Genomic DNA, 25,503 nt, shown 5'->3' with positions numbered 1-25,503 from the left:
TGGTAAAAATACAGAAATAATTTTGCTCTCACCAGAAAAGCAAGCTAAAACCAGGACTCCTCAATCCTACATTTTAAGATTCACAAGCGGGTGCACTAACCAGGCATGTCCTCGCTGCCCACTGCCTCCAGGTGCAGAGCAAGCTCCACCCGAACCCTGAGCCAGCAGGTGCCATGAACGTCTCGTCAACATCTCACACGTCCTAAGCGAGCACAGCCTCCACCAACGCTGGGCACGGGCAAGCCCACCAGCCCCAGTAGTTTTCAACAACAATTTGCACAAGGGCATGGAAAATTAACGACAGTCACGCAGGAGGCATTCCACTCTCCACCCTGACGCAGCAGGCCACGAGTGCCTTCTCCTGCCAGCCTGACGGTCGTCGGTGGCACTTCCCGTCCCTCCATCAGGCGTACACCGAGGAGCTCGCATCAGAACCTCACCCTCACATGCAATCAGGCACTTAGAAGGTAATGGCAACAGCAGCAATAAAGTTTAACCGCAGGATCTCGTTTTTGATTGGTGCAATAAGCCTTTAGGGTAACAAAAGCGAGGATACGCGCCTCTTTAAACGGTGACTGACTATGTAAGAAACCGACTGGGGGCTCAGTAGATGTGGGTTCCTACCAGTAGATGTGGGTTCCTACTTTCTGCCGAGTTTCAAAACTTCCTGTGTGGCTGCCGACAGGTACACGAGGCTGCCATTAGCGTAGGCAGAGAAGACACTTCCTTACCTCAAACAAACGCAGGAATAAAGTCCACCAAACACCGAGGTGCTTGTGTTCTTACATTATAAACTCCTAAATAGACATCCTATTTTACAGGGGCCAGGAAAGCAAGAGGAAGCCAGGCTTCTATTACAAAAACACCACCGACTCCGTATCAAAGTCCACAAGGATAAAATGCAAAGTCAGTGCATCATTTCAATAATGGAAACAGAATTGTGAAAAAAAGAGAAAAACACAACAAAAAAAAACCTCTAAAACCAGAAATAGATGGGGACGTTTTGCTTCTCTTTCGCCTTGAAGTAACTCAGAACACGACTTGAGAAGGCTAAAGAGAGTCCAGGGGACAGGTTCTTAAAAGTCTTTAAAACTTTCTCTTCTTGTTACTGCACAGAAGTAGCACCTTCATTGCCCTGGAGGGAAAAGCAGAAATTAAGATCCAAAGAGGACCAAGAAATATTTTCTTCCAAGTATATGATGCAAACCATACTAGCACGTGCAGTGAACACATCAGCCACTTTCTGAAGATACTGGACGAGTAAATTCTAATACAAAGCTTCATTTTTACCTAATAAGAACTGTCAGTCTTAAGATATTGATCCCCTTTGCATCAGGAAAGTTTATAAGATTATTCCCATGCACCTGAACAAGCTAGTGGAGACAGCTTTCAGTACCCGTCCACCTTCCACACTAGAAATCCCAGTGTTTTCAGTTAAATGTATGCTGGAATTTAGGTGGTTTTGATTTAATCCTACTCCTTTTTTTCCAGTCCAGTGGAAAGCTTGTTATAAGAATTCTGGGACCTGCCATAGATACAGAAGGAAGTTCATGAAAAATGTTAGTGTTCTGCAATTCCACGTGCTGCTACACAAAACAGAGATAAACAGAAATAAAGAAAAGCTGATACCTAAACAGCACTATCATTCAGCCACTTACCACCAAAGTCACAAAGTCCAGAATAAAATTTAGAGCTTGGGCCTTCATGTAACACCTGTGTTCTGATAATGCTTCAGTTTCTTACAGGTAGCAAGTTCTTGGAACTATTTCTAGAGTTCGCTTACCACTGCATGTCCTGCTCTGAGACATCTGAACAGAGACTCCTATTCATCTACAAACATTTACTGGTCACCAGCCAAATATTACAGACCTTGCGTCTAGAAACTCAGTTCTTCTTGTCCAGGCACTCTGAAGAGCTTGGCTTTTAGAACCTACATCTCACCTTATGGATTCCCATGTAAATAAAAAGCACCTCTGAAGGGAGTCCAAGACCCCATGAACGGAAAGAAAGGAATAAGTGGTTCCGCTGCATAAGAGAATCTGGGAGCCACAGCACAAGCCTTAATGCATCACTCTTCCGCAGCTCTTGCCGTGCTGAAGACTCGCCCCAGGGCCTGCACTTAGAAAGGGGGGAAGCGAGATGCGCGCTTCCAGGGAAGCCCCAGCGCAGAGCAGCAGACGGTGTGCCTGCTGCAGATGACCTTTACTGCAACGGGCGGCAGCAGATCTGCTGCAGGAGAGCAGGATCTCCGCTGCACGAGAAAACCTCAGGCAAACGACGGGATGTCTGTGGTCAGTGCACCTCCTGTGAGCTATCATCTCTTTCAGGAGCAAGGGAGAAGCAGCTATGTATCTTCCTTCTTCACACGTACAGACCCCCAGCAGTACACAAGCACGTGCTCTGCCACCCTGCTAACCACAGCAACGGTATAATTTTGCTGGTACCAACCTGAGACCTACGAAAGAATCGATGTTAACCAGCACAACTTCAGCTGCAATGCCTTCTGGCCTGCTTTGAGACATTTAATATTGCGCATTAGAAGTACAGTTTGCGGATCACGTTTTAGTACTTGGCTTCAGAAGACAAACAGATACCTTAGCATTTCAGACTAGCAAATCTAAACCCTATTTCCACGGCATCACCCAGAACTCGGGTTTCAGAAGAGGCCTTCCGTTCCCAAGACCAACCGAGAAGCTGGGCCCAGGACAAGCGGGCTGGTCCCCAGCACATGGCTTTTAGAAAGCACTGACAACACTGACATTACGGGAAGTTATTACAGAGCTGCTGGTAACGTAAAAGGGAGCGATAAGACACAGGACCACACACGCAGCTTGAATTTTTTTGGGAAAAAGTGCTGCATTTTTTGCATACCAACTAACTTTAAATAATAACTCTGGTCAAATTTCACTTCTCCCTCCTGCGCTTGCACAGCCCTACGCGTCCAGCACACGAACAGGCAGACGGGGAGGTATTCCGGCCGGCAAACAGCAGTTCGGTGGCCTGCGAGACGCAGGGGATCGCCGGCGACTGCTGCGCTCCCGAGCACCCCTGGCCACGGGAAGCGGCGAAAGGCAGAGCCCGAACCCGCTCTGGCGAGGCGGGGGCTGCTCCGGGATGCCCAGCAGCCGTGTGCGTGTGTGTGCGTGAGTCCCTCCCCCCCCGGGCGTTTAAGCGCCATTAACTCCCCCCCCCCGCTCCACACCACCGCCGGTCACCGCGCTTCGGGGCTGTGCCAGCCTGGCTCCCACCGCACCGGGGCAGCGAGGGGCCCGGCGGCTCTGCGGCTCTGCCCTCCGCGGCTGGGGACCCCCCGCTCCCCCCGTCGGTCGGGGCAGGAGGAGGAGGATGCCCGAGGGATGCTGCCCGCGCTCCCGGGGAGGGGAGGGAGGAAGGCCGCCGCCCCCCTGCCCTCCCCCCCCAGCAGGACAGGCGCAGGGCGGGGGCCCGGCCCGGCTCCCCCCCCCCCCCCGGGTCTCACCTTTTGGAGAGGTCCATGAGGACCCCAGAGAAGAGCTTCTCTCCCAGGCGGAAGGAGACCACCAGCGCGTCCTCGATGATGTGGTCCAGGGTGACCCGCACCTCGGCGCCGGGCAGCAGCGCGGCCTCCGCCCACCCCCCGGCCGCAGCCGCCGGCACCGGGCGCTCGGGCTCGGCGGCGGCAGCATCCGGCTCCTCCTCCTCCGGCCGGGACGGCTCCTCCCCGGGCTCCGGCCCCGCCGAGCCCCCGGCGGGCGGCGGGCAGGGCTGCGGCGGCTCCGGGGGCAGGGGCGGGCGGGCGGCGGCCGGCGGGCAGGGCTGCGGCGGCCCCTCGGTCCCCGGGCTCGGCGAGGCCGGCGCCGGGGCGGGGGGCGGCGGCTTCTCCGTCCTCTCGGCGTCCGGCTCCCGGGTCCCGGCCGGGCTCCGGGCGAGCTGCACAGGCGGCGGCTCCTCGGCCTCGCCGGGAGCAGCCTTGCCCCCGTCGGCCTCCTCCCCGTCCGGCACCACCGACTCCACGGCCTCGGTGACGGCGGAGAGAGGGTCCGCGCCGGCCTCGCTGCCCGGGATCGGCTCCATCTCAGGCTCGGCCTCGCCGGCCCCCCCGTCGCCCGGCACCGCTGCAGTCGCCGCCGCCTCCGCAGCCATGGCCGCCATTTTCTCTGCTGCTTCCCCGCCGCCTCCCTCCAGCAGCGGGATCGATAACCACGGCCTTCCCCGCCCGCCTGGGAGGGACGGCCCGCCCCCTAGTCGCACTTCTGGCCGCCTATTGGAAGGCGCGGCGCAACCTTCCGCTTCTACTGGAAAACGGAGCTGTCCGTCAAGCCCACGGGAACTTCTCGTTGGCCAGCGGGGACTTCATTCAGCGGAGAGCCGGGAAGAGGAAGAAGAGGCGTGGCTTAGTGCTTTACAGGTTGTTACAGATCAGAGGGGTTGGGCCTCCAGGGCTGTTCCGCTATGTGATTGGCGGAAGGAGGAGCCGCTCCCGTCGGAGGCCGGTAATTGGCGGAGCCAAACATCCGTCAGGGGTTGCGCGGGGCAGGAGCCGCGCTGCGGCCGGCGTGCGCGCGGCGGGTGGGCGGGAAAGGGCGTGAGAGGGCGTGCGGGAAGATGGCGGGGCGGGAGGGCAGGGCAGGGCAGGGAGGTCCTCGGCGGACCCGCGGGTGGGGGGTGCTGCCGGTCCCTGCGCTGGAGGGCGGTGGGCTGAGTGGCAGGCTGTGGTGAGCGGTGGGTCGTCGGGGAGGGGGAGACGCGGGAAGGGCAGAGGGCCCGGTGCCTGGCGTGAGGTAAATCGACACTTTGAAAGAGTCAGTAGCGTGAGCTTAGGTACGTTGGGTAAAGGTGAAGAGAGGAGGGAAAGAGTTAATGTTTTCCTTTAAGATGCCCTGGATTAGTGGTTTTCCGAGTTGCTACCGTGTGGGCATTCCCCCCCCCCCCCCCCCCCCCCCGGCAGGAATCTTGTATTTCCTGGACAAAAATTTGTGGAAAAGCGAAGGGTTTAGTCCGTTATGTGCAAGATTTTACATTTTGGGAAGCCGAGCGCTTTGCAGGAGGGAGGGGTTTGTTGGAGGGAGGGATGGATGAGAGAGAAAAGTAGGAGCAACTGGAGACGGGAAGACAAAAGTGATCGTAAAGTGTGAATGGATTTATTCCTCCTAGTGCTATTATGAGAGATGCATTGTTCGGCAACAAATGAAATTTTCTGAAAAGTAACAAATCTACAAGAATTTCTTTAAAAATAGAGTATTCCCTTTCTTTCATGTTAGTGACTTCTATTGGCAGACTTCAGAGTTTCTTCCAGCCGTAGGCTTGCAGTGGAAACAGAGCTACGCCCCGCGTTGTCAGGTAAAAAACTTATAAATAACAGCCGTGAAGTACTAATGAAATTTTTGCAAGAGGTATAAGGAAAAAAAATCCTTGATCAGATTTCAGGCCCGGCACTACACTCGCCTTTTTTCCCTTCATTGCAGGAGAAGTGACTTGTATATAGTCAAAGGACTACAGTAATGCAGAGAATTTTTTTTAGTAATAGTAGATGAGGACATGGAATAAATTGCAAAAAAAGCGACGTATAACTGTGTGCGAGTAAAACATGATCTTGCAAGCTGCTAGCTATAGGATTTTAGTAACAAAGGCATGACTAACCTGCTCTGTTGTCCCGATCATTGTGGTTTGACTTGCGTAACAGACAGAAAGACTCTTCCTTTTGTATCTGATGGTGGTTTCCTTTGCATGATGGATGTAATCCTTGCATTGTCGGTGGTGTAAAGTGTGTAAGGAACATATGGGAACATCAGGAGGAACAACTAGACACCTTTCTGGAGACAAATACATTAGAAATATAGTTAAATAAATTTGCTAAAGGTGAAACTGCTTCATAATTTTTTGTATGTTTTACCAGCATATCTGTTAAATCAATGGTTTGGTAGTGTGGGTGGGTAGAATAGAGCTTGTTTATTGGAGGAAGGAGTAGTAGATGCTGAATTACATTTTGGTGGTTTTTTTTTCCAGCCATGCTTGCAGCTTTGTCAGTCTGTATCACAGAGAAACAGCAGATGGATTCAGCTTATGATCTGTGGCTGAAAAGAAATCAGGTTTGGTAAGCTTTTCCAAAACTTCCTACCATTAATATTACTTCCTAAATCGTTTTGAAACAGTTTTGTTAGACCATGTTTGTTAAAGATTTGTATTCTGTATCCTGAGGCCATAATGCTTTGAAAGATGGCAACTGTCTAGGCACCCCTAGGGCTGAGTACGCTCTTTGCCAGAATTGTGGAGAATAATGAGAAGGTTTGTGTTGCTACAGAGTTACCTTCATTTCAAAGCTGTCCCTGTGCAAGGATTTCAGTTTTAATTCAGAGATTTCAAGCTTTTCTGTACGTTCTGCTAAGGAGAATGCAATAGTGGCTCTGGGAGGTTCACAGAAGTTGCAAATGGTTCGCAGAGAGTTCTCATCTTGCAGAAGCTTGGTATAAAATAAATGGTCGTAGGAGTGGGAGGACTGCGGTTCTTTCCCCTCATTATTTTTGTTCTGTGCAATTATGACAACGTACAGCACGTAGAAGATGAAGATTTGTTTCCCAGAAACTTTACCTTATTCAGATGAGTCCTGTGACAGATCAAAGAAATCTGTTAGTGAAGATAGCTCATACGTAACACCAGAATTGTTTTTACATTGCTCTCCTACGCAAAGAATTTCGCTGTGCTTGGAGGTACTCCAGCTGTATTTCAGCACTAGACCAAGCCATTCTCTGCGTGCATAGGACACTGTTCTGCATGTTAGAGCTATGATCATCTGTTCAAGTGCTGTTTTCCTTATTGCTGTCTTACACTAGTAGTAGTCTATTTGTTCATCCCGAGATTAATGTTGTGAGGGAAAGGCATCACGTTAGCTAGAAGGGCTGGCAGGGTACGGGCATACGTGTTGTCCTATACTCTATTCTTTTTTTTTTTTTTTTTGTTATTTTTATTTTTTTACTCAGCAGACGTAGTACTACATTTCAAAAGTGCACGAACACTGACACTCAGGTAGAAGTTTGCAAAAGCGAAGCTGCCAGACAGCTTTTGTGCTGGGGAGGCCAGAACTGTCGTGGTCCTTGTATAAAACAGCGTGGCTTGTGTCGATACTTTGCGTCGTTGGCGATGTTAGCTGTGCCAGCCGGTCAGTCCAGCTAGCCACAATGCGTTTCTCTGGTGTCCCTGCGCCCTGGCGTAGAAGGGTGGCCGTAAATTCTGAGCCTACCAGAAAGTAACAGCTAATACAAAGCGACTGCCCAGCCCTTGAGCTGATGGGACATGAAGATCCAATAGCTCAGCCCCTCAGGCTTTTTGTTATGTTAAGTTCAGACTGCGGTAGAGGATGGGCGTAAAATGGAAGATTTCCTCTTGCAAAACTCCAGTGAGGCTAAGGCTCACTGATATTCACCTTGCTTTTCAGCAGGTGTTGATCATGGCAGACAGTTACCATTAAAATGCTAACTGTTGTCTTTTACATCTAGGGGAGTCCCCAGCAATCGTTATGCTAAGCATGGGAAACAAACCTGGCTGTGTGGCTCGTTAACACTGAATTGTTCCCTTGCAGTAACAGAGGAGATTATGTACTTGACCCAAGCTGTTTAAACTGCTAGGGGGTGTTAAAATAGAATGAAAACAGCTCTTTTGCAGTATCATTTGCATGTTGAAAGGTGCTATGTGTTCTTTTAAAAAGAGGTACATAAGGACAGTTCTATGCCACTCTAATGGCCAACAGAAATATGATATCGCAGGTAACCCTTAAATGAAGTACACTAACCGTTGGCATGGATGAAACTTGGAAGTTTAGCAAAAAAGTGCTATGTAATTTTTTTTTTCCCATCCCAAGATCCCTGTGATGACCATTTAATTTCTGTTTATTTTAAATCCAGCCTGTGATCCCTTAAGGATAGGATTTGTCATTCTGTGGCTGGTTTGCATAATGATTAGCATAGCTGGGGCCTTGTATCTATCTTGGTTCCTTTAGAAATTGCCGAAATAAAATGAATGAAATTAACAAAACAAATTGCACTAATACACTTTCTGTAGATGAAAAGGAGTCTCTGTGTGTTCAGCAATTGGCAGAAAGGACAGAAACAGAAAGAAGAAACAGTGAATTCGAGAGGAACTGATACAATTGGAGGGAATAAAATGATGAATTTGGAGGCAGGAAAGATGCAAAGCTCTATCAAGATGCGTTCACAGCATATTGGCAGGCTGGGTAGCTGAGAAAGTTGTAGTGCGTTTGGGTTGAGTGAGTGAACGGATGTGATGTGGTTGCATGATGCCTGTAAGAAGCAGATACGATTCTGTTTGTATGCATGGGTACACACGGGTGAAAGAGTTGTGTCTGTCTGTGTAAGCTGGGACGCAGAAAGCATCAGGTCTGGCAGACTTGGCTGTTGAAAGGCCTGTGCTGCTCGGTATTGGTGATACTGGTTTGTTTTGTCATGGCCAAAATGTATTATTGCCTTGATCTAACTATGAATAGAACATCTCGCAGTCTGTGAATAGTCACAGCGTGTTTCAACTGATAAGTGCGTTGGGTTAGAGTGCGTATCGTTTAAGCTGGTGGTAACATCGTTCTCTGGGCGTGAAGTTCCTTAGAAGTGCACTACCATGAAAGAGCCAACACGAACTGCAAGCACGTCTACGTTGCAAGGTTGTAATGGAACAATACACATAAATGGAGTATAATCAGGCTTGCAGTGCAGCCAGAGTGAGTGGTTGCAAGCGTATCTACAAGTAGACAGCTTCCTTTAAGCTAATTTAGCTACCAGTAACAGCAAAACTGTGATAGCAGTCTGCAGAACGGGCTCACCCTGGTAATTGCCTAGTAGCTGGAATTTGTGGTGTTACTGGTATCCAGGCTAGATGGGTACATATGAGCTCGCTATGCCTGTTCATGCTGCAACTGATCTGTCTTACTGTAGGCATATGAAAGCTCTAAACAAGTGTGTGGATTTAGAGGGAGTGAATCTACTGTCTTGGTAGGAGAGTTGATATTTTTCCTATTACCTAGACTGAGGTGTAAGAATTTTAGATTAGGGGTTTACAGTTTGAGGTTCCAACAATCCTGCTGAGACTTTGTGACTCTGTGCGTTAAAGGGGCTGTGGTTTATATACATTCAGTGGCTCCAGTCTTTGTTGGCTCTTCAGCAACAACGCTGAGAAATAGTGTACTGCAGGAAACATCGTACTTTTCTCTCTGCGTCAGTCTGAATCGTAGTGACAGTAGCTTCCTGTGACTGCTGTAGTGACAACAGTTTCCTGTGATCCTGAGGAGGGTCTGAGGGTCTCACAAAAACCTCCGCAAGTCAGAGTTTAGGGACCACAGTTTTATGCTGTGTTAATAAATCTGTTTAAACGGTATTCAGTGTTTGCAAGGCCTGATCTGCTATTGTTGTGAAACTTTCAAGGCTTTCCTATTTAAAAAGAAAAAGTGTAACCAATGAAAACCCATGTATGTAAGCAGTGAAGAGGAACATAAGCAAACAAACAGAAAGTGAAGATTGGGTCCTGATTGTGTGCTGCAGCCTTGATGCTTCTATAACAGGTTAGGAAAGTAGTGCTTTTAAAACAATTGTCAGTTACACGTAAGCTGGTTTGAAACTTCATTACTGGTTTATTACAGAAAATTGGTATGGGTGGAGAGAATAAGCAGTCATTCCTGTAATGTTTGGTAACTGTTTTTTGTAGCCGTAAGAATGTAGAGCTCATTTAGTTAGGTTTAGGAATGATCATTAAAGGATTTGTAAAATCTCACTGCATGCACACATGACCCAGAATTCTACCCTGCAATTTGAAAAGTTAATTATATGCTAAATTTCTTGTGAACAAGAGGTGAAGTCAACGGTTGGGGCTTTACCTGATGTCCATATGAAGAACTGATTTAAATCAATTACTGTAGTTGGAGTTGCTTAAAAAAAAATTGCAGCTGTAAGTGAGCCTGTGGGCCACAGCACTGGTGTTAGCACACTGCTGACACGTCTCACACTGATTTTATAATTTTAAAGAAGTGCGAGTCTAAAACTACTTCCTGTCTTATCTTGTAACCTGACTGATTTCTGCTGTCTTCTGAAATTTGTGCATCTCTAGGTAGTGGTGTTATCCACGTCGTATGTCCACACATTTTTCCATTCAGATAAAATAAAACAGTTTTGAAGATGCAAAATCGCTCATATTATTGTTTCATATTTTGGCAGCTAAAACCTTATCTCTAGTTTTGCATCTGTACATTATAACTGTCTTTTTAATAAAAGATCTTTCATTATTTCAATATAAATAAAAAAATTCATCATGCACTGAAAACGAAGTCTATAGTTGTCTCTCAAACAAGAGATCATTGTTACTAAGTTATTAACTTATTGATTGTAACTAATTCTTGGTAGATCAAGTGCCAGTCCTTTTCCCACACACATAAGCTAGTCCTCCTCCACAGTTACTTATTGTCAGTGTTAAAAGTTGTGGGTGTGGAATGAATTCATTCCTTTACATGATTTGGTTTTGTAGCGCCCAGCTAGATTAATCAATTTTACTGAGTCTTGGAGACTCAGTAAATCAAAATTAGTCTAAGAGGTGACCAAGACATCAAAGAGCAGAGTTTGCAAGGTATCCTTTTCAAAAGTATTGTCAGGACAATTCAGCCTGCACAATGCTGTGGGCCAGAGATGTACCAGCGTACCTGCAAGAGGCTGTTGGGTTGGGACACCACGCCGTCAGCATGTGAGCTACCTTGTGTCTGAGTCAGGTATGAAATACTCCAGTTCCTTCTAGCTGGAGCTACAAACCTCGTGGTGGACTGGCAGCCCATCTGACCACCTCTGCAAGTGTACCAGGCAGGGAAGCACTTCTTCCGTTCCCCTGCTCTTATAGACCAGGTAGATTCAGTCTGGGAGGTGCTAATTGGTTACAGTGGGCCTAAATGGCTAAGAAAGTTCATTTGCAGCAGTTGTTTAGGTAGAGAGGAAGGTATTTACATGACCTAATTTAAAAGCCTAGATTAAATGGCCGGTTTCTGAGCTCTGTTAGTGAAGAAAGCAATTGCTCTCAGGACACTGGTTCAGAAAGGGATGCTAAGCCAGCTCTGAAGTGATTTCAGGAGACCATTTGTCCTTTTGACTACACAGGTACTCTCCTTTCACAGTTTAAACATTGAAACTGTGATTATCACCTGTGCTGCCATATTCTCAAGAGGTAAGGAAGGTTCTATAAATTTTAGCAAGTGCCTGTTTGGGCAGTAAGTGCCCGATCTGTTAAGGCATCTCACTTCATTTCATGTTAATTTTGAGTACAAAGGCTAAGTATTTTTGAAAGCATAAAGGCCTTAGGCTCTCTGGATAATTTTGTGGCTAAAACTATATGTATGTTTTCAGGGCTTATGTGAAACATACTGCAATTTCTGACTTTATTCAGGCATCAAATTACTTGTATACATTCTTTAAACAGATGAGTATTACATATAGAAGTGTTGTTCTTAACAATTTTGGATTCATTTTCCGTGGTGGTTTTAGGGAAGTTTAATTTTCCTGTTGTAAAAGAATGTGGTTTGCATTTTCAGTGTTTTGGAAAGAGCAGAACCGTAGCTAGTGTATTCTCTTTGGATGACTCATAGTGCCAAGAGCAGCACAGCTAGGGACGGTGTTACTCAATTTGAGATCTAGAGAAACTGAAAACTGGTTTTCTTCAGGTATTATTTTTTTTTCCCTCTCTTTCTGCCTGTTTAAAGATCTCCATGTCCATGATTTGTAGTGAACAGAATAGGGTATATTGTTAATAAAGTTTTAGATGATCTTTTAGCCAGGGGCTCACAGTGTTTTAGCATAAATATAAGGTTGTATAAAAAAATCTAACTCAAAGGAAACCATTTGCTTCCAGTAGTCTAAGCAGTGTTGTTCTTTCCTGTGGGAATGCAAGTCTTTGTATATGTGGATATGGTTAGTAATTTCTAATTTTGTGACTTAACTGTAATGTACATGTTTTAATTTTTCTGACTTGTCATCAATATTTGTATATGCTTCTTTCTACCGTATGTGGCTGCTGCTTTTGCACCTTGGTCACGTGTCCGTTCACAATTGCAGGTTTTGCAAGTGAAAACTTGTATTTCAATTTCAAGATTATGAATTTATAGAGAAGCCATGCATGTTCTCAGGGGGTCTAAATATTTCTAATCAAGCTTCCTAGGATAGATAGAGGATGGAAAAGCAACTGTGTCTTGCCAGGTATTTAGTTGTGTTGTATGTAGACATTTAGTTGTGAAATTCTGCTATAGTTCTTCAGATTCCTGTATTTTTAGCTGTAACTTACTGCTCTAAAACAGTTGTGGCTTTCAGAATCCATAGGGTTGCTGAAAAATTAATTCAGTAGAGAGATTGTTTAGTTTTGTCTCCCATGTTAATTTAAGGATTTACACTGTCAATCTTTTAGAGATCTCCCCTGTGGTTATTAGATTCTAGCTCCTTTCCGCCTTAATGGTCTGTGATGGTACCACCTCCTTTGACATTCTACCAGCAATTACTTTGTAGGTGTCTGCTCTGTATTCTCTAAATCTTTACCCCTTCCGTTGTAGATGGAAGAGGAAGCTTTCTGAGTGTAAGTTTTTTTTCATTCCGTATTTTTATTTTTGCAGTGAAGCTTACAGCACAGTATGTGTCAGTTAATCATTGAAATACGGTCTTGACATGGCAAGCAGGGCTGGGCCTTACCTGAATTTGGGTAGGAGATCCCTATAGGATACTGAAGTGACTTACTAATTGAGTCAGTAAAGGTCTTTCCCTGAATCGGTGCCAAATCAGCATCCTGCGCTGACTAATGGCCCACCTAGCAGAAGAGTTTGCTCACAGAAACTGTTACAGAACAACTCACTTTATGGTTACTCTCTTCTGATTGAATAAGGCTTTCCAAATGATGGCCTTGCCGTGCAGCTTGTAATTTGGATAGTGTGGTTTTTAACTGTGACTGTGCTTTGCAGAGACCGTTGCTGCTGTGGCGTAATCTCTTCAAGCTGCCCTTAGCACCGGTAGAAATGCCCTTGATGCTTATTGATGCCACCACTGTCAGTGTGGAGAGCCCTGCAGTTGTGCTGGTTCTAGTTGCTAACAGAGTTATTTCTTTGACTTTGCGTAGCAGAAGAAACAATAACAGGGTTTGTTGTAAGGGCCAGTCACTGCTGATACTGGTATGTTATGTAGCCTTAGCCTGAGGTTTCATCCTTTGAATGGCTCTCTTTGAACCTGAAGATCTGCTCTTGGACTAAACTTGCTGTTGTCTCTCTGTATTTTTAAAGTAATTGTCCAAGAATGAAGAAAATAATTCCTTCAAGGAAGCTGTTCCAGAACAGGGGCTGGGGAGTAGGCCTTGGAGGGTTCCTGGAGGTACTGTCTCTGACCTGAAATGTAGAACAAGCAACTGAAGTTCATCTGTTACATTTTCTATGAGTTAGGATATTAGTCTTGATGACTTGGGTATTTTCTGTGCTGTGGTGATGTGGTCTGGTTTGTGTGTTGGCTTGTTGGTTTGGTGGGGTTTTTTTTACTGTTAAATTGAATGCAGTAGCCTTTAGGTATTAAGTTGTGGTTGAAAGGTGTTAAATTCTGCTCCGGAACAGGGTTGGGTTTTAGTGACTTTCTCATCTGAGATGCAGGTTTAGAAGCTTCTTTTTGGTTTTAATTCGCTGCCATCATGTCCTCTTGTATCTCGTGACAGGCACTGCATCAAGCCATGGTAATGATGCTTTTTAGAATCACTAGGATACTTACGAATCACCCAGAGATTCATTTGTGAAAATGATGGGTTCTCCAAGATTTGATGTTGCTTTATACCTCGAGGAATAAAAAACAGCTCTTGGGATCTGTGTCCTCCTTCCTTAGCTCCTGAGTTTTGGTCAAGAATGTTTAAGTTAATGAAATCTGTGTGTTATGTATGGACATTTAGGTATTCTTTAGGATGAGTGTTTTAAAATATCTGACATCATATGTGTTGTTTAGGATTCTTTGCTGAGTATTTCGGTTTAATATTAGTTGTTAACAAGTTTATCGATTAGAAGTTAAATGATTGTTTTCATTGTTGCTGAAGAAGTCTATGCTGCTGCAGGTAAAGAAATATCTAGGAGGTTCACAGCTCTTTAGAAATCTGAAGTGGAGTACATCTATATTCAGGTTTGTGTTTAATGCAGTAATAAAGGGGTGAAGATAGGGACAAAAAGTGGCCTATTTGGAAAGGGTAGCTAGAACTGTTACTTAGAAGTTGGATTATGTTTGATTTTGTGAGAAAATAGGCAATCAGTCACTTACTGTTGCATACGTGTCGGGGAGGAGAGGGAAATTACTCGTAGGGAAGTGGAAAAATGTTTTCAGAAGGATATATCTGTCACTTTGTTTTTCTTTCTTAGCTGATGAAAGACTGAGTATTGAAGAAGCTTTCTTTTGTCTTATGACTGAACTAAGGTGGGGAAAAAAATGCCTGAATAAACGAGTTGAAAAGAAGATTGAGAGTTTTGCTTCCCCCTGTTGATTTCCATTTCTTTCTTTTATTACGCCCGTATACTACACACTTCATCTGGGACTTATAAACTAACTTGTAAGTTACATGGGCATGTAATCAAGTAACACTGGTTTAACACATTGCCCAGTGTAACTCAAGTTACTGTAGCAGCCCATACCAATCCTCACCAAGGGTGAGGTAGAACGCCCTTACTTTAAACATTGTTTCTCTTCGGCAAGAGAAAGCCCTTCTACAAGTCCTCACAAGGTGGTGTATTTCACTGCTGTGTAAGCTGTTATTATTCATTTCGTGACAGAGAAGGACTGAGATCCAGTGTCTCGTGCAGTGGTTCAGCTGGCTAGCTGCGATCTGGTAAGCTGCTGGAAGTTGTCTGTGTTTGATCGTAACTGGTTTCGAATGTTTTTGTTTGGAAGGGACCAAATTGCACGAAGTGAAAGTAGTGTTGAAAAGTTTATCAGGATTTTCTGTGCCCTTCCTAAACCTTTCCCCAAAATTACTTTTGGTGTTGAACACGTGCATCGCTATGTATAGTATTATGTAGTTGCTGTAAAATACATGAACGTTTATCTATAAATTATATGTAATGTGCTTGTTTGCCGAGTGAAACAGGATGTGCCTTCCTTTAAAGATGAGCGGTGGGTTTTTCTGTTATATGAAAAAGCAAATGAATAAATTGTCTAATTATTTCCCCTTCATAAATGTGAGTGCATTGGGGACACAGCAGATAAGAAACATTTCGATGTCTCTCTGTTAAAGCACTGACATCAAAATACAAAATATATTCTAAGGTATGATGGTCGAACACCTCCTTCCTTCAGGGTAGAAACTAAACCCATTTACTAGAACGTCTTTATAGGCATTTAGGGCCTTTGAAAACCAACCTTAAATCACTTGGTGAAAATCCTCAAAGTCCAAAGCAAATGATAATTTTGAGAATTTAGAACTGTTTTTTCCTCCGTAATCACATGGCAGATCATTGACATGGCGTAAACACCACCACGTTCCTGTAACTGCTGGAGCCAGCTGCTCAGCAGGCCCAAGTAAGAGGACCTCTTTTAAACTGATGGCTTCAGTCCGTGTCTGCTGAGCATCAAAGACCCAGTTCTTTTCTGACAATTAAATGGAATCCTTCTATTTCTGCCATTGTACCTATTCCTCATTAACAGCTCTTGTTTCATCTAGGCTTTTGTTCTGTCTTGTTCCTTTTGTCATAAATATTTCTCTTGGCCATCTGTGAATAATATACAGGAAAATCCTTGAACAAGATAATATTCTTCTAAATTAAAATAATTTGACCACAGTCTCTCAAGTATATTTAGTTCTTTTGCTTAATTCTTGAGCTGTTTATTCACACTGTCCCTTTTATACAATTCCTTTTAATTTTTAGTGCTGTTAGTAATTATCTTTCCTCCTTTAAATATAATGTAGAGCTGGCACTTAAATTGCTTGTTACAATCACTGGCTCTTAAAGTGCTTTACAGAACACTGACTTACATAATCTACATTCTTTAAAAGAGAGAGTGGAAGAAGGAAGGAGGAGCAGGATGATTGACTTAAATTCATACTTGATTCAGTCTGCTACACTGATTTGCCCACTGGCCTGCAGTTAAGAGCAAAGACCAAAGAAGAATGATCAGTGGGTAGCTGCGGAGGAACATTTTACATGGGAGTATGTGTCTCGTGATGGATCTGAATTCAGCCCAGGACCGTCTGTCAGATACCGAGATCGTGAACATTGTGTAAAGTGAGTTGGAGACCGCCGTCCATTGCCTTTCAGACAGCTGTCTGCATCTGAAAAGGTGCCTCTTCTTCAGGACACAGAGCCGGTCAGTAGGTGACTGTTGACAGAGCATTCGATATCGACACATGAGCGTAGCCTGTGACGCTACATTAAGAGCCTTGCAGGGGAACAGCTCGTTTCCTGCAAAGACAGTTGTATATTAACATGTCTAAGAGGTGGTGGATTGACACTGGTTTATGCTCAACCATTGCCCAGTTGGGGAAAGCAGAACAAACGTGCAGCTGCATCCGTCTCAGCATATGGACAGACCCACAGATCGGTAAATCCTCTGGCAGGGATGGAGCATACTAGTGCTGTAAAGATGATTTGCTTCGCAGAACTGTGGAATTAGCATATTTTATCAGATGTTAAGTGCGCAAAAGATAAAAATATAGATACATATGTGTTCCTTAGGATCAGACACCTGTTACTATGAGTTGACTTACTGCAGCAATGAGTTCAGTGTCAGTAGATATCCAAGCTTTTGTACTGTGAAGTGGTTCCCAACAGTATGACCTCCCAAACCCTGTTCTGGAAATTCTTTCGTGAATGATTAAATCAAGAAATCTTCTGGTTACGGCAGCGTCTTTGTAAGAAATAACTTGTGTGTAGTGTTTCAAAAGTTGAAAGGACAAAAAAAAGCCTGAGGCAGGGCTGGCATTTGAAGTAGAAGAGCCTGTTGGGGCTGCCGAGTATTTCCCAGTTTTGTTTGTTTGTTTTTTCTGACCGGTTCGCTTGTCCCCTTATTTCTAGCAACACGCTAGGTAGTTCTTATTCAAACAGTGGTAATATTAAGAAGCTTATGCATCAGTCTTTTGTTTTATCTGTACAGTTGTTCCTGAGTCTTGTGTTTTCTGCAGTTTTTCCTATGTACTTGTGAATGAATTACGTGAACTTTATTAGCTCTTGTTTTCCGTGGAAGTACACAACACAAACCGCCAGCAGCATTGCTCTCTTCCCCAGGAGTGTATGGCACCTTTCCCTTGAGCTCAAGGGCTGCTGCACAAATGCATCTCACTCTGATTTGGCACAAGCTACTGAACAGGGGTACAGAGATAGAAGCCTTTATTGGAGCAGTACATTGCCCAAGGTTGGGAGGTGTTGGTTTATTTTGGGGTTTTGTTTGTTTAATTTTTTTGATTTTCCTTCTGATTAAAGCGCTTCTGAAAATCCAGATTTCAAGGTATATGGAGCACAAAACAATTGGAGCCAACCCCGGTTGTAACCTTTGCTTACCGCTGTAGTACAAATAACTGTGCAGCTTTTCCTGCAGTTTCAGAAAGACTATTTGTATTACAGATACGTGTGTTGTGTTTTATCTTCCAGCCCATATTATAACAGCAGTGTTGCTCCTATCCTGATCCTTGCCTGCCTCCATGTGAAAATACCAATCTCAAATTTAAGGCGACGTTGTTCAGTAATTAGTTGGTTTGGCCTAAGTTGTAGGTTGAAATGCATATGCTGCTGACACGCCTGTAGTGCATTGGTGATGTTGTCACTGGAGCTAGGATCAGTTGAGGCCTAAATTCAAGTGTAGGTAAGTTAGCATGGTATTAATTTGGAATTTATCATAGAAGTCTTCTGAGCAAATTACAAAAGTCTCTTTTGCCTTAAATAATATATCAAAGCAACTCTTTTGCTTTTTGGTTGTGGAATCACAGTAGTGTTTCTGAGATTGTTCTCCATCTGTAGACAAACTGACCCCAAGAACAAGAGAATTTACAGCTGTTGAGATGTGGCTTTTCCTTGCCTGTGGTCCCAGGAAATAAATCTTATGTCAAATAGGAGTAACAGGAATGGCAAGATACTGACCTTAGTTACTTACAGAAGTGGGAATCCTACAGAGTCTGTTCTCATTTAGGTTTTTGTGCTGACAGAGCTGAAGAAGATGAGACAATAGAGGAAATGGAATTGACTGGTAGTCATTTGGAACCACTGTACTTGCCAAGCTGAAGCAAGCAGCTGCCAACACATCTCTGACTCTGTGTCCTTCTTTGTCATTTATTTGTAGCCTCAGCTTTGCTGGCTGTAAAATATGGACGATAACTTTTCAGTCACAGAATTGTAATGTGGTTTAATTATAGTGAATGTTTAAAACAACCTGAGGATGAAAAGTGCCATGTAAGTGCCAAATGTTATCCTTGACAAAGACACAGTAACCGGGTAATTAGTCTTTCAGATGCATCTGGTTATTCCATAAATTAAAAATTAATTTCTCTCCTTAAATTAAGAGTTATTGACATATTCAGCTTTTTTGCTAATTGGTTTACATGACCAATTGGATGTATTTCAGTAAAACGGCTGGGGAAGTCAAATGTGTTTTCCAGCTAGACATTGCCTTATATGCACCAATTACCTATGGATTGGCTACAGATCAGAGCTAAGCGCTGCAGTAAGGTCAACAAAATAGAACAAATTCGTACTGGGTTTTTTTTCTGGGTAGATTTCAGAAGTGTACTTATAACTGGCAGTCCCTCTTGAAGTCATCTTGACTTCACGGCTTACCTGAATAAGACTGAGTAACTTTTGTCTCACATCCTTGACTTCATGTCTGCATGCCATTCAGGAGTGGTATGTTTTGTAGTTGGATCTTTCTTTAGTTTACTATCTACTATCTGTCTGATGCTTTGAAAGTCATAAAATTCAGGCATTCTGGAGCCCAGGATTCCACTCTAAGCTGGTTCTTTCTGCTTCTCTTGTGATACAGTTTTGAGACCATTTGGTGGGGAGGGGTGTGGTAAAAATGACAACGTGTCCGACTTTTTCAAGCCTTTCCCCCTCACCTAAAAAGGTCAAACGAAAGTATTGAAAGCTGTAGCATACTGCTTAGTCACGCCATCCAGTTAAGCGCTCGGTTAAAACACACACCAACAAAAAAGCGCAAGCTGGTATTGAGGTCTGCAGTTCTCATGTTGGGGGGGGGGGGAAGCCACTCTGAGCTGGAATCTTCGCATACAGTATAGTCATATCAATATAAAGATATTCAGGGTAATACTAATTTCTGATATAATTCCACTGACTTTTTGATCCAGTCACAGTGAGGATGAATTTGTCCCTCATCGTGTTTGCAAGCACACAGGCAAAAAAACACTGACAACAGTTGGAGAGGTCATGGCCCATTTATGTATGCTAATGTCTCTGTGCCTGATGTGCTCACTTAATCTCTTTATCAGATGCTCTGTTCTCTGACTAAAATTAGAATAAAAACTCGCAGTTAGCAATTTTCAGTGGCAGACTCTTTTTTTTTTTTTTCTTTTTCTGGATTTTTTTTTTTTTGTAACATTTTGCTAAGGATTGGTTCTTATTCCTTCTTTGTCTGTTTCTCTTTTCTTTCTGTCTTTCCACAGAGTTCCCTTTTATCCATGCTCTTACTTCCTCACGCCTCATCTCACGTGCGTGGTTTACCAAGTCAAGAAATGCTGCCGTCACAGACAAGTATTTTCAGCTCTTCTGATCTTGGAAAATATACCTCGGACTGTATGTGTTCCTGTACACTCTGTGTATTTTTTCATTCTTGATAAAAATAATGGATGATCCCTAGTGTTTAATAAAAATGACAAGTTTATTATTAATTTTAAAATATCACAGGTATTGAGGGTGAATATATAGGGAAATAAACTACAGAGATTGCTCTCAGTCAACCTTTTGGGGAGGAGGGTGTAAGGAGAGTTGTGTTCTTGTGTCCTTACTTTCTTTGGAAGACAGTAGAAATGTTTAGGTATTCAAATTAAGGTCCTCCTCCCTCCCCCAAAACAAGGACTAGCTGAGGATGTCGTTGCCGTCTTGTCAGTAGCCTAGGGGTATGCATATAACATCCAGCAGCTGGAGCTGAGGGCTGTCATCCCACCTCATCTTTAACAGTGAAGTTAATCTTGCAAAATCTCCTCATTTCTCTGCTGAACAGCCTTGTACTTGGATCGAGAAATGGGTGGCGCTTGGAGTTTCAGGTGGGAAATACCTTACTTCACCTAATAAAGGATAGCTGTGCTATAACGCTGTATTGTCACATGCTGTAATTCTGACAGCGGTTTTATACTTGTGCCTCTATCTAACCAGGCTTGGTTAGCCCAAAGTTGTGGACACCTTTCTTTGCTAAAACTCTACGAACATTAAGTATGCAAGGGAGAAAATGTTGTACTGCTTTCAGGAGACAAACATTCCCCTGTGCATGGACAGCAAAATATGTTTGGCATGCAGTGAGTTTTGGTGCTCCCTGAAATAAGAGCACTCAAGCCACAGTCTGGGCACAAGACTGCAGAGTTCAATCATTAACACAGCAAAACGAGATGAACATTAGGTGCTGATTACTGAGATATCTGCACTTCTGACCACCCTAATTCTTTCCAGTTCAACCATTCTGCTCTTTTCAAGATGTCGCGTTGTGCTCTCTTACAGTTCTGTGTTCTTGACAGTGTCTCATTCTGTTTTCTCGTGGACTTTAAGTTGTAGAGCCTATTGTGCTAAGTGTTTCAAAACAAGGAAAAGTGTATCACCTGTATTTTGTGCATGTGATGCGCATGTTTCCTTACCTGTACCTAATCGAATTCCAATTGGGTTAACTGATAGAGTATTCAGGCTCAGGCTATCTTCCTGTCAGAGCTCTGCAGCAATATGCAGCATGGTCCTTGGCAATTCACTTCCTTTGATAAAGTCAGGTCACTTTTTAATTGTTCTTGCCAGATTATCTTGTCACTTCTAACTGTGAGAAAACACTATTTAACTGGTTTGCACATCAAGACAAAGACTTCTTCAAGCTATGAGTTTGCTCTGGTACCTTTCAAGGGTGTGCTTGATTGTCAGTGGTTGGGAATTTGTGTTGCCCTCATTCAGAGATTCCCTTTAACTCAAGCCTTGTAGCTAGTGAAAAAACATTCCATCATCCCCAAACCAAAACAGGCTATGGTTTTGATACTGTAATCAATAGACCGCTGTGGTTTGGTATGTCAGGGTAAATGCTTGGCAGTTAGTCCGCAAACCCATGTCAGAGATGATTAACATGAGGCTTGATTATCCTGTCAGTGATAAGGACACATGGTGATCAGTGGGAAAATTTGCAAGATAGTAAATGTTGCTTGTCCAAAAGTTCTGGGAATGTAGAGCTGGAGTGCTGCAGTCAAAATGGAAACTCTGAGAAATCCTTTTCCTTGGTCCTGCCACAGAGAAGTCTATAAAATTACAAATGCCAAGGTATGATAACATCTCTGTCACTGTGTCATTCAGCCGGTTTAGCCATGACTTTTTCGTATCTATCCATTGGCAACTCCAGAGGCAGAAAATGAATGTCATTAGGACTAATCTTGATAATTTGCAAAATGTTGTTTGTTCATTGTAACTGCACTCCGTAAGGTAAGAGCAGCTGGATCTTGCGTTTGAGCTCCTGCGTTTGTTGTTGGTCATGACTGTGGTCTGTGTTGTACTTGACAGTTGAAGTCAATGGAAGTTTTGCCAAAGCATGATGTGCAGAACTGGGTTCTTGTTTAGATTCAGAGAGGGCTGTTTAGGTAACGGGAGTCTGTGAAGAGTTTTGACAGGCAATTTTGGGACATTGAGCAGGGTTTCGGAGCATTTCAGTGACATTTGAACTGTTGCATTATAGCGGTGGGCATCGCAAGGACCTAAGCAGGAGGGCTGTGTTGTCTCACAGGATGTTTTTACCCATGTCATGCAGTTCTCCGGAGCAGTGCGCAGTCCGTGGAGTCTGACAGCAAGGCTGGATTCAGGACTGTGTGACTGTGCCTTTGTCGGAAAGCTGAAATGGGGTTGTTCAGATTTTTGCAATTCTTCCGTTGGTCACGCAACTTCTAAAGCTGCAAAAGTCTACTTTTTATATTCTTGAGGTTACTGGGAACGCTTGCATTTTTGTCATGTACCAAGGTCCTGTCTTTTTCAGTCTGGTTAATATCAACTCTTAGTGTGGAGTCCACTGAGGCTGTATAATATTTTCTACAAAGCACCTTGCTGGTATCTATAGGCCAGGAGTTTCAATGCTGTAATTAAAGCACATAACATTGTATTTCCTAGGCAAATGCTCAGTTTCACCACACTTTTTTTGTTTGTTTGGTTTTTGTTTAGTGGCTAACTTAAATACTAGAGAATAAGTTGGAAAGTAATATGCCTTCCTTAGGGAAGAAGACTTGAATAGTGGTGCTCAGTAGGTACTGCAGATTCTTAAATGGTAGTAGAATGCATGAAAATAGTGCAGAATTGTTAAATGCACTATGTTACTTCACTGTAGTAGTAGCAGTAATGTCTAATCTTGAATTACATATGAAGGACGATGCGGTATTAGTATCTTTTACAACACAAATTCTCTTATTACTAGAGTTGTCCCACCCCCCAGGAAATAATAAAATGAAAAGTGCAATCTCTCAACAGCTGTTTCACCATCCTTATGAGGAAATCTGTTGGTGTAACTATGCTGCATTTCTCCATAGTTGTACCACAGAGTAAGGGCCAAGTCTGCAGTACCAAGGATATGCTGATGTAGCTCTATAGCAGAGTTTATTTTAACAGATGGTGTTCCTTCCCCACTACAGCTAAAACCACCCTGCTGAATAGTGCATACTCTACTAGGAAAAGATACCTTTGCCAGCCTAAACTTCTTTCTGTTCAGTGGAAAGGTTGGTTGGAAGTGTGGTTGTTTTTCTTCATGCTTCAAGTAGTCATAGTTAAGCTGCAGAAACATTGAGAACTGATTTAAAAATGCATTTTTCCCAGCATGGTTTATACTAATATGGAAAACATAGAAATTAAACCGCAATAGAGATACTTCATTCTCAAAAGGAAGGAATGTTAATGGCTGCTTTTTTGTAAGATTATAGGAATCTTCTAGTTAGGCTCAACCTAACTAATGGAATAAAAAGAAAGGGAAAACTGTTAGAAAAACAAATGAACTGTACAATGTTGCTCTATTTATCATGGGGGAAAGATGGAGAAGGCTTGGAAGCAGTGTTGCAGTTTTAAATCAATCTGCACTTCATACAAGGTTCACTCTTTGTGTTTTTGAGGTCTGCGGTCTAGATAATTCATGTTGGAGCATCGCTGGCATGTAGTATTACTTTCAACCCCTGTCATAGATTACTACGCCGGTTAGATGCTGTGTTTACCGAAAGTTCCATCACCACTTCTTGTGCTGCAGTCTCGTCTATGTCTGGGAGTCGGCACTTTGTTCTGAACTGGCACCCATTCGAATGATAAAAATGTTCTGAAATGCAGCTTGAATTTCATGATGTATTCTGTCAAGTGACACATTTCTGTAGTAAATAAGGTATGTTAAATCATACAATGCAATGCAAGGGTCCATGTCCCACAAGAATTAACAGGATTAAATCATGCTGTCTCTTAATGATACTGGAGAAGTTGCAGTTGGGATTATGCAAAAAGGCTAAAGCAGCCAAGTATCTTAGCAGTGCAGGGGAAGGAATAGAAGAAAGGAGAAAATCTCTTATCCTCTCTAAGATGAAGAATCAAAGTTGTGAAAATCAGCATCCTCCATACCTTTGAGGATGATGCATTGAAGAGCAACTTCTGATTTGATATGTTTTTGTTATAACATGATTGATACCGTTATTCCGTTGCCTTGTGCTATCAAATTACTTTAACTGGGGCTGTCTTGAAAAAAAGGCAGATAATTACAGGGTTTTTAGGTTGCATGTCTAAACTGCTGATGGCTCCAAAAGAAAAACCACGTATCTAGACTTTAGCGGTTACTCTGAGTAATCTCTTTTCTCCCCAAAGGGTTGCCCTCATGCAAAAAGTTAGGAAGTTCTTAAGGTCCTTAAAATGAGTAGACAGCAATCATTTGGTACTGACACCCTTAGCTGAAGAGGTGCTGCAATCATATCGTAGATAAATTCTGCTCCTTCAGGATTTGCATGCTAAGTTTTTTCTAAACCTAAATCTAATCCATTACTACTTTTTCAATAGAATTTTTGGTTTGAATTTTTTTAAATAAAGTTAACAGCTCACACACAATAGTAGCCCCTTATCAAATATTGATCAAAATGGAACTAATCAGAAAAAAACCAAACACTTATTTTCACAACCTAAGCCTAGAGACTGCAGAAGTCTCACTAGCTGCATAGTCATTCTCACATTAGACTTTAATATTGTAGCATTTTTTTTGTATTTTTAATAATACAACTTTTTTGTAATACACTTTTTGTTTGTTTGCTTGTTTTTTAGTATTGCATTCCTTGATCTCTACTCAGACAAAATTCCCGTCGATTTCAGCAGGAGTTTGCCTGGCAAAGAGCTGAACAAGGATGCAGCAAAGCCCTTGGAATTCTGCCTAATATTTGTTACCTGGCAGTGTCCCTTTATGCGTATTTCATAACCTGGCCTACCCTGTGCTTGCAGGCATAGAACAGACTTTGCAGCTGTCTCGTGTGAAATATGAAAGTTTTAAATGCTTGTGTAAGCCACTCTGTTAAAACAAAGTAGTGTCTTATAGTTCAAAACACTGATGTCTATTTTAATACCTTGTAATTGCGAAAATTTGATACTAATTCTCTGGTTTTTCATCGTGGGTTTGTATAGATGTATGAGTGGATTTCTTAAATTTTTATCTCTATGGTACAGTGAAATTTTTATAATCGTAAGGGTTTGTTCTTCTACAGTATGAATTAAATATAAAAGGGATTCGTGATACTCATTATGTTTTTCCCTCAGAATAAAATCAAATTGGCTGATTGATGCAAGCTTGGACCAGTGATAGACCGGATGAATGCAGCTCCTGCATTCAGATTGGAGGCCAGGAATGCTTTGTCACATCAGTAGAGAGACCGTAGTTACAATTTGACTATAGTTTTGCTTTTTCTACACCAATCTCAATTTGATTCTAATTTCTGAAGTCACCCAGGGTGAGTCAAATCTGGTGAAGCACTTGAATTATTCCCAAGTGATGGAAAAAATGAGTCAATTCAGAGAGCTAAGCAAGAAGAGACAGTCGTTACAGGCACAAAGCAGCCGCCAGGCTTTATATGGCTCACTGGGAGAGAAGGTCCACCCAGTGACTCAAGGTTGAATGTAACTGGAGTTCAGGGCTCTTCTGTTAGCAGAGCTGGTGAAGGGCCAGAAGAGAGCTAGGAGAGCTAGGAGTGGGGAGGAGAACTGGACCGATACTCTTGTTGTGTGATTGGGTTTTGATTAATGTAAAGCACTACACCCAGAAGGGAATAGGTTTGAGCTGTGGCTTGGACTTGAACATACTTTTGAGGAGAGACTAGGGTAATTAA

General features: G+C 43.3%; 2 protein-coding genes across 7 annotated transcripts in view; one reads left to right on the top strand and one right to left on the bottom strand.

The window, feature by feature from the left end:
* Positions 1–4,192, bottom strand: part of PWWP2A (PWWP domain containing 2A) — a 29,037-nt gene extending 24,845 nt beyond the window's left edge. For all 3 annotated transcript variants that reach the window (XR_012766077.1, XM_075441956.1, XM_075441955.1), the window contains exon 1: positions 3,479–4,192. Coding sequence is in view for 2 of the 3 variants with exons in the window: in XM_075441956.1 (XP_075298071.1) it covers positions 3,479–4,131 (653 nt within the window). In the remaining variant the exon portion in view is untranslated. The remainder of the gene's footprint in view (positions 1–3,478) is intronic.
* Positions 4,193–4,710: 518 nt separating this feature from the next.
* FABP6 (fatty acid binding protein 6) overlaps positions 4,711–25,503 on the top strand; it is a 75,687-nt gene continuing 54,894 nt past the window's right edge. For all 4 annotated transcript variants that reach the window (XM_075441967.1, XM_075441966.1, XM_075441965.1 and 1 more), the window contains exons 1-4: positions 4,711–4,800; positions 5,241–5,319; positions 5,986–6,073; positions 19,615–19,744. The gene's annotated coding sequence lies outside the window, so the exon portion shown is untranslated. The remainder of the gene's footprint in view (positions 4,801–5,240; positions 5,320–5,985; positions 6,074–19,614; positions 19,745–25,503) is intronic.

This window comes from Opisthocomus hoazin, chromosome 23, assembly GCF_030867145.1.
Source record: "Opisthocomus hoazin isolate bOpiHoa1 chromosome 23, bOpiHoa1.hap1, whole genome shotgun sequence".
Taxonomy (NCBI): Eukaryota; Metazoa; Chordata; class Aves; order Opisthocomiformes; family Opisthocomidae; genus Opisthocomus; species Opisthocomus hoazin.
Note: the sequence above shows the minus strand (reverse complement) of the source record. Positions and strands in the feature narration are given on the sequence as shown.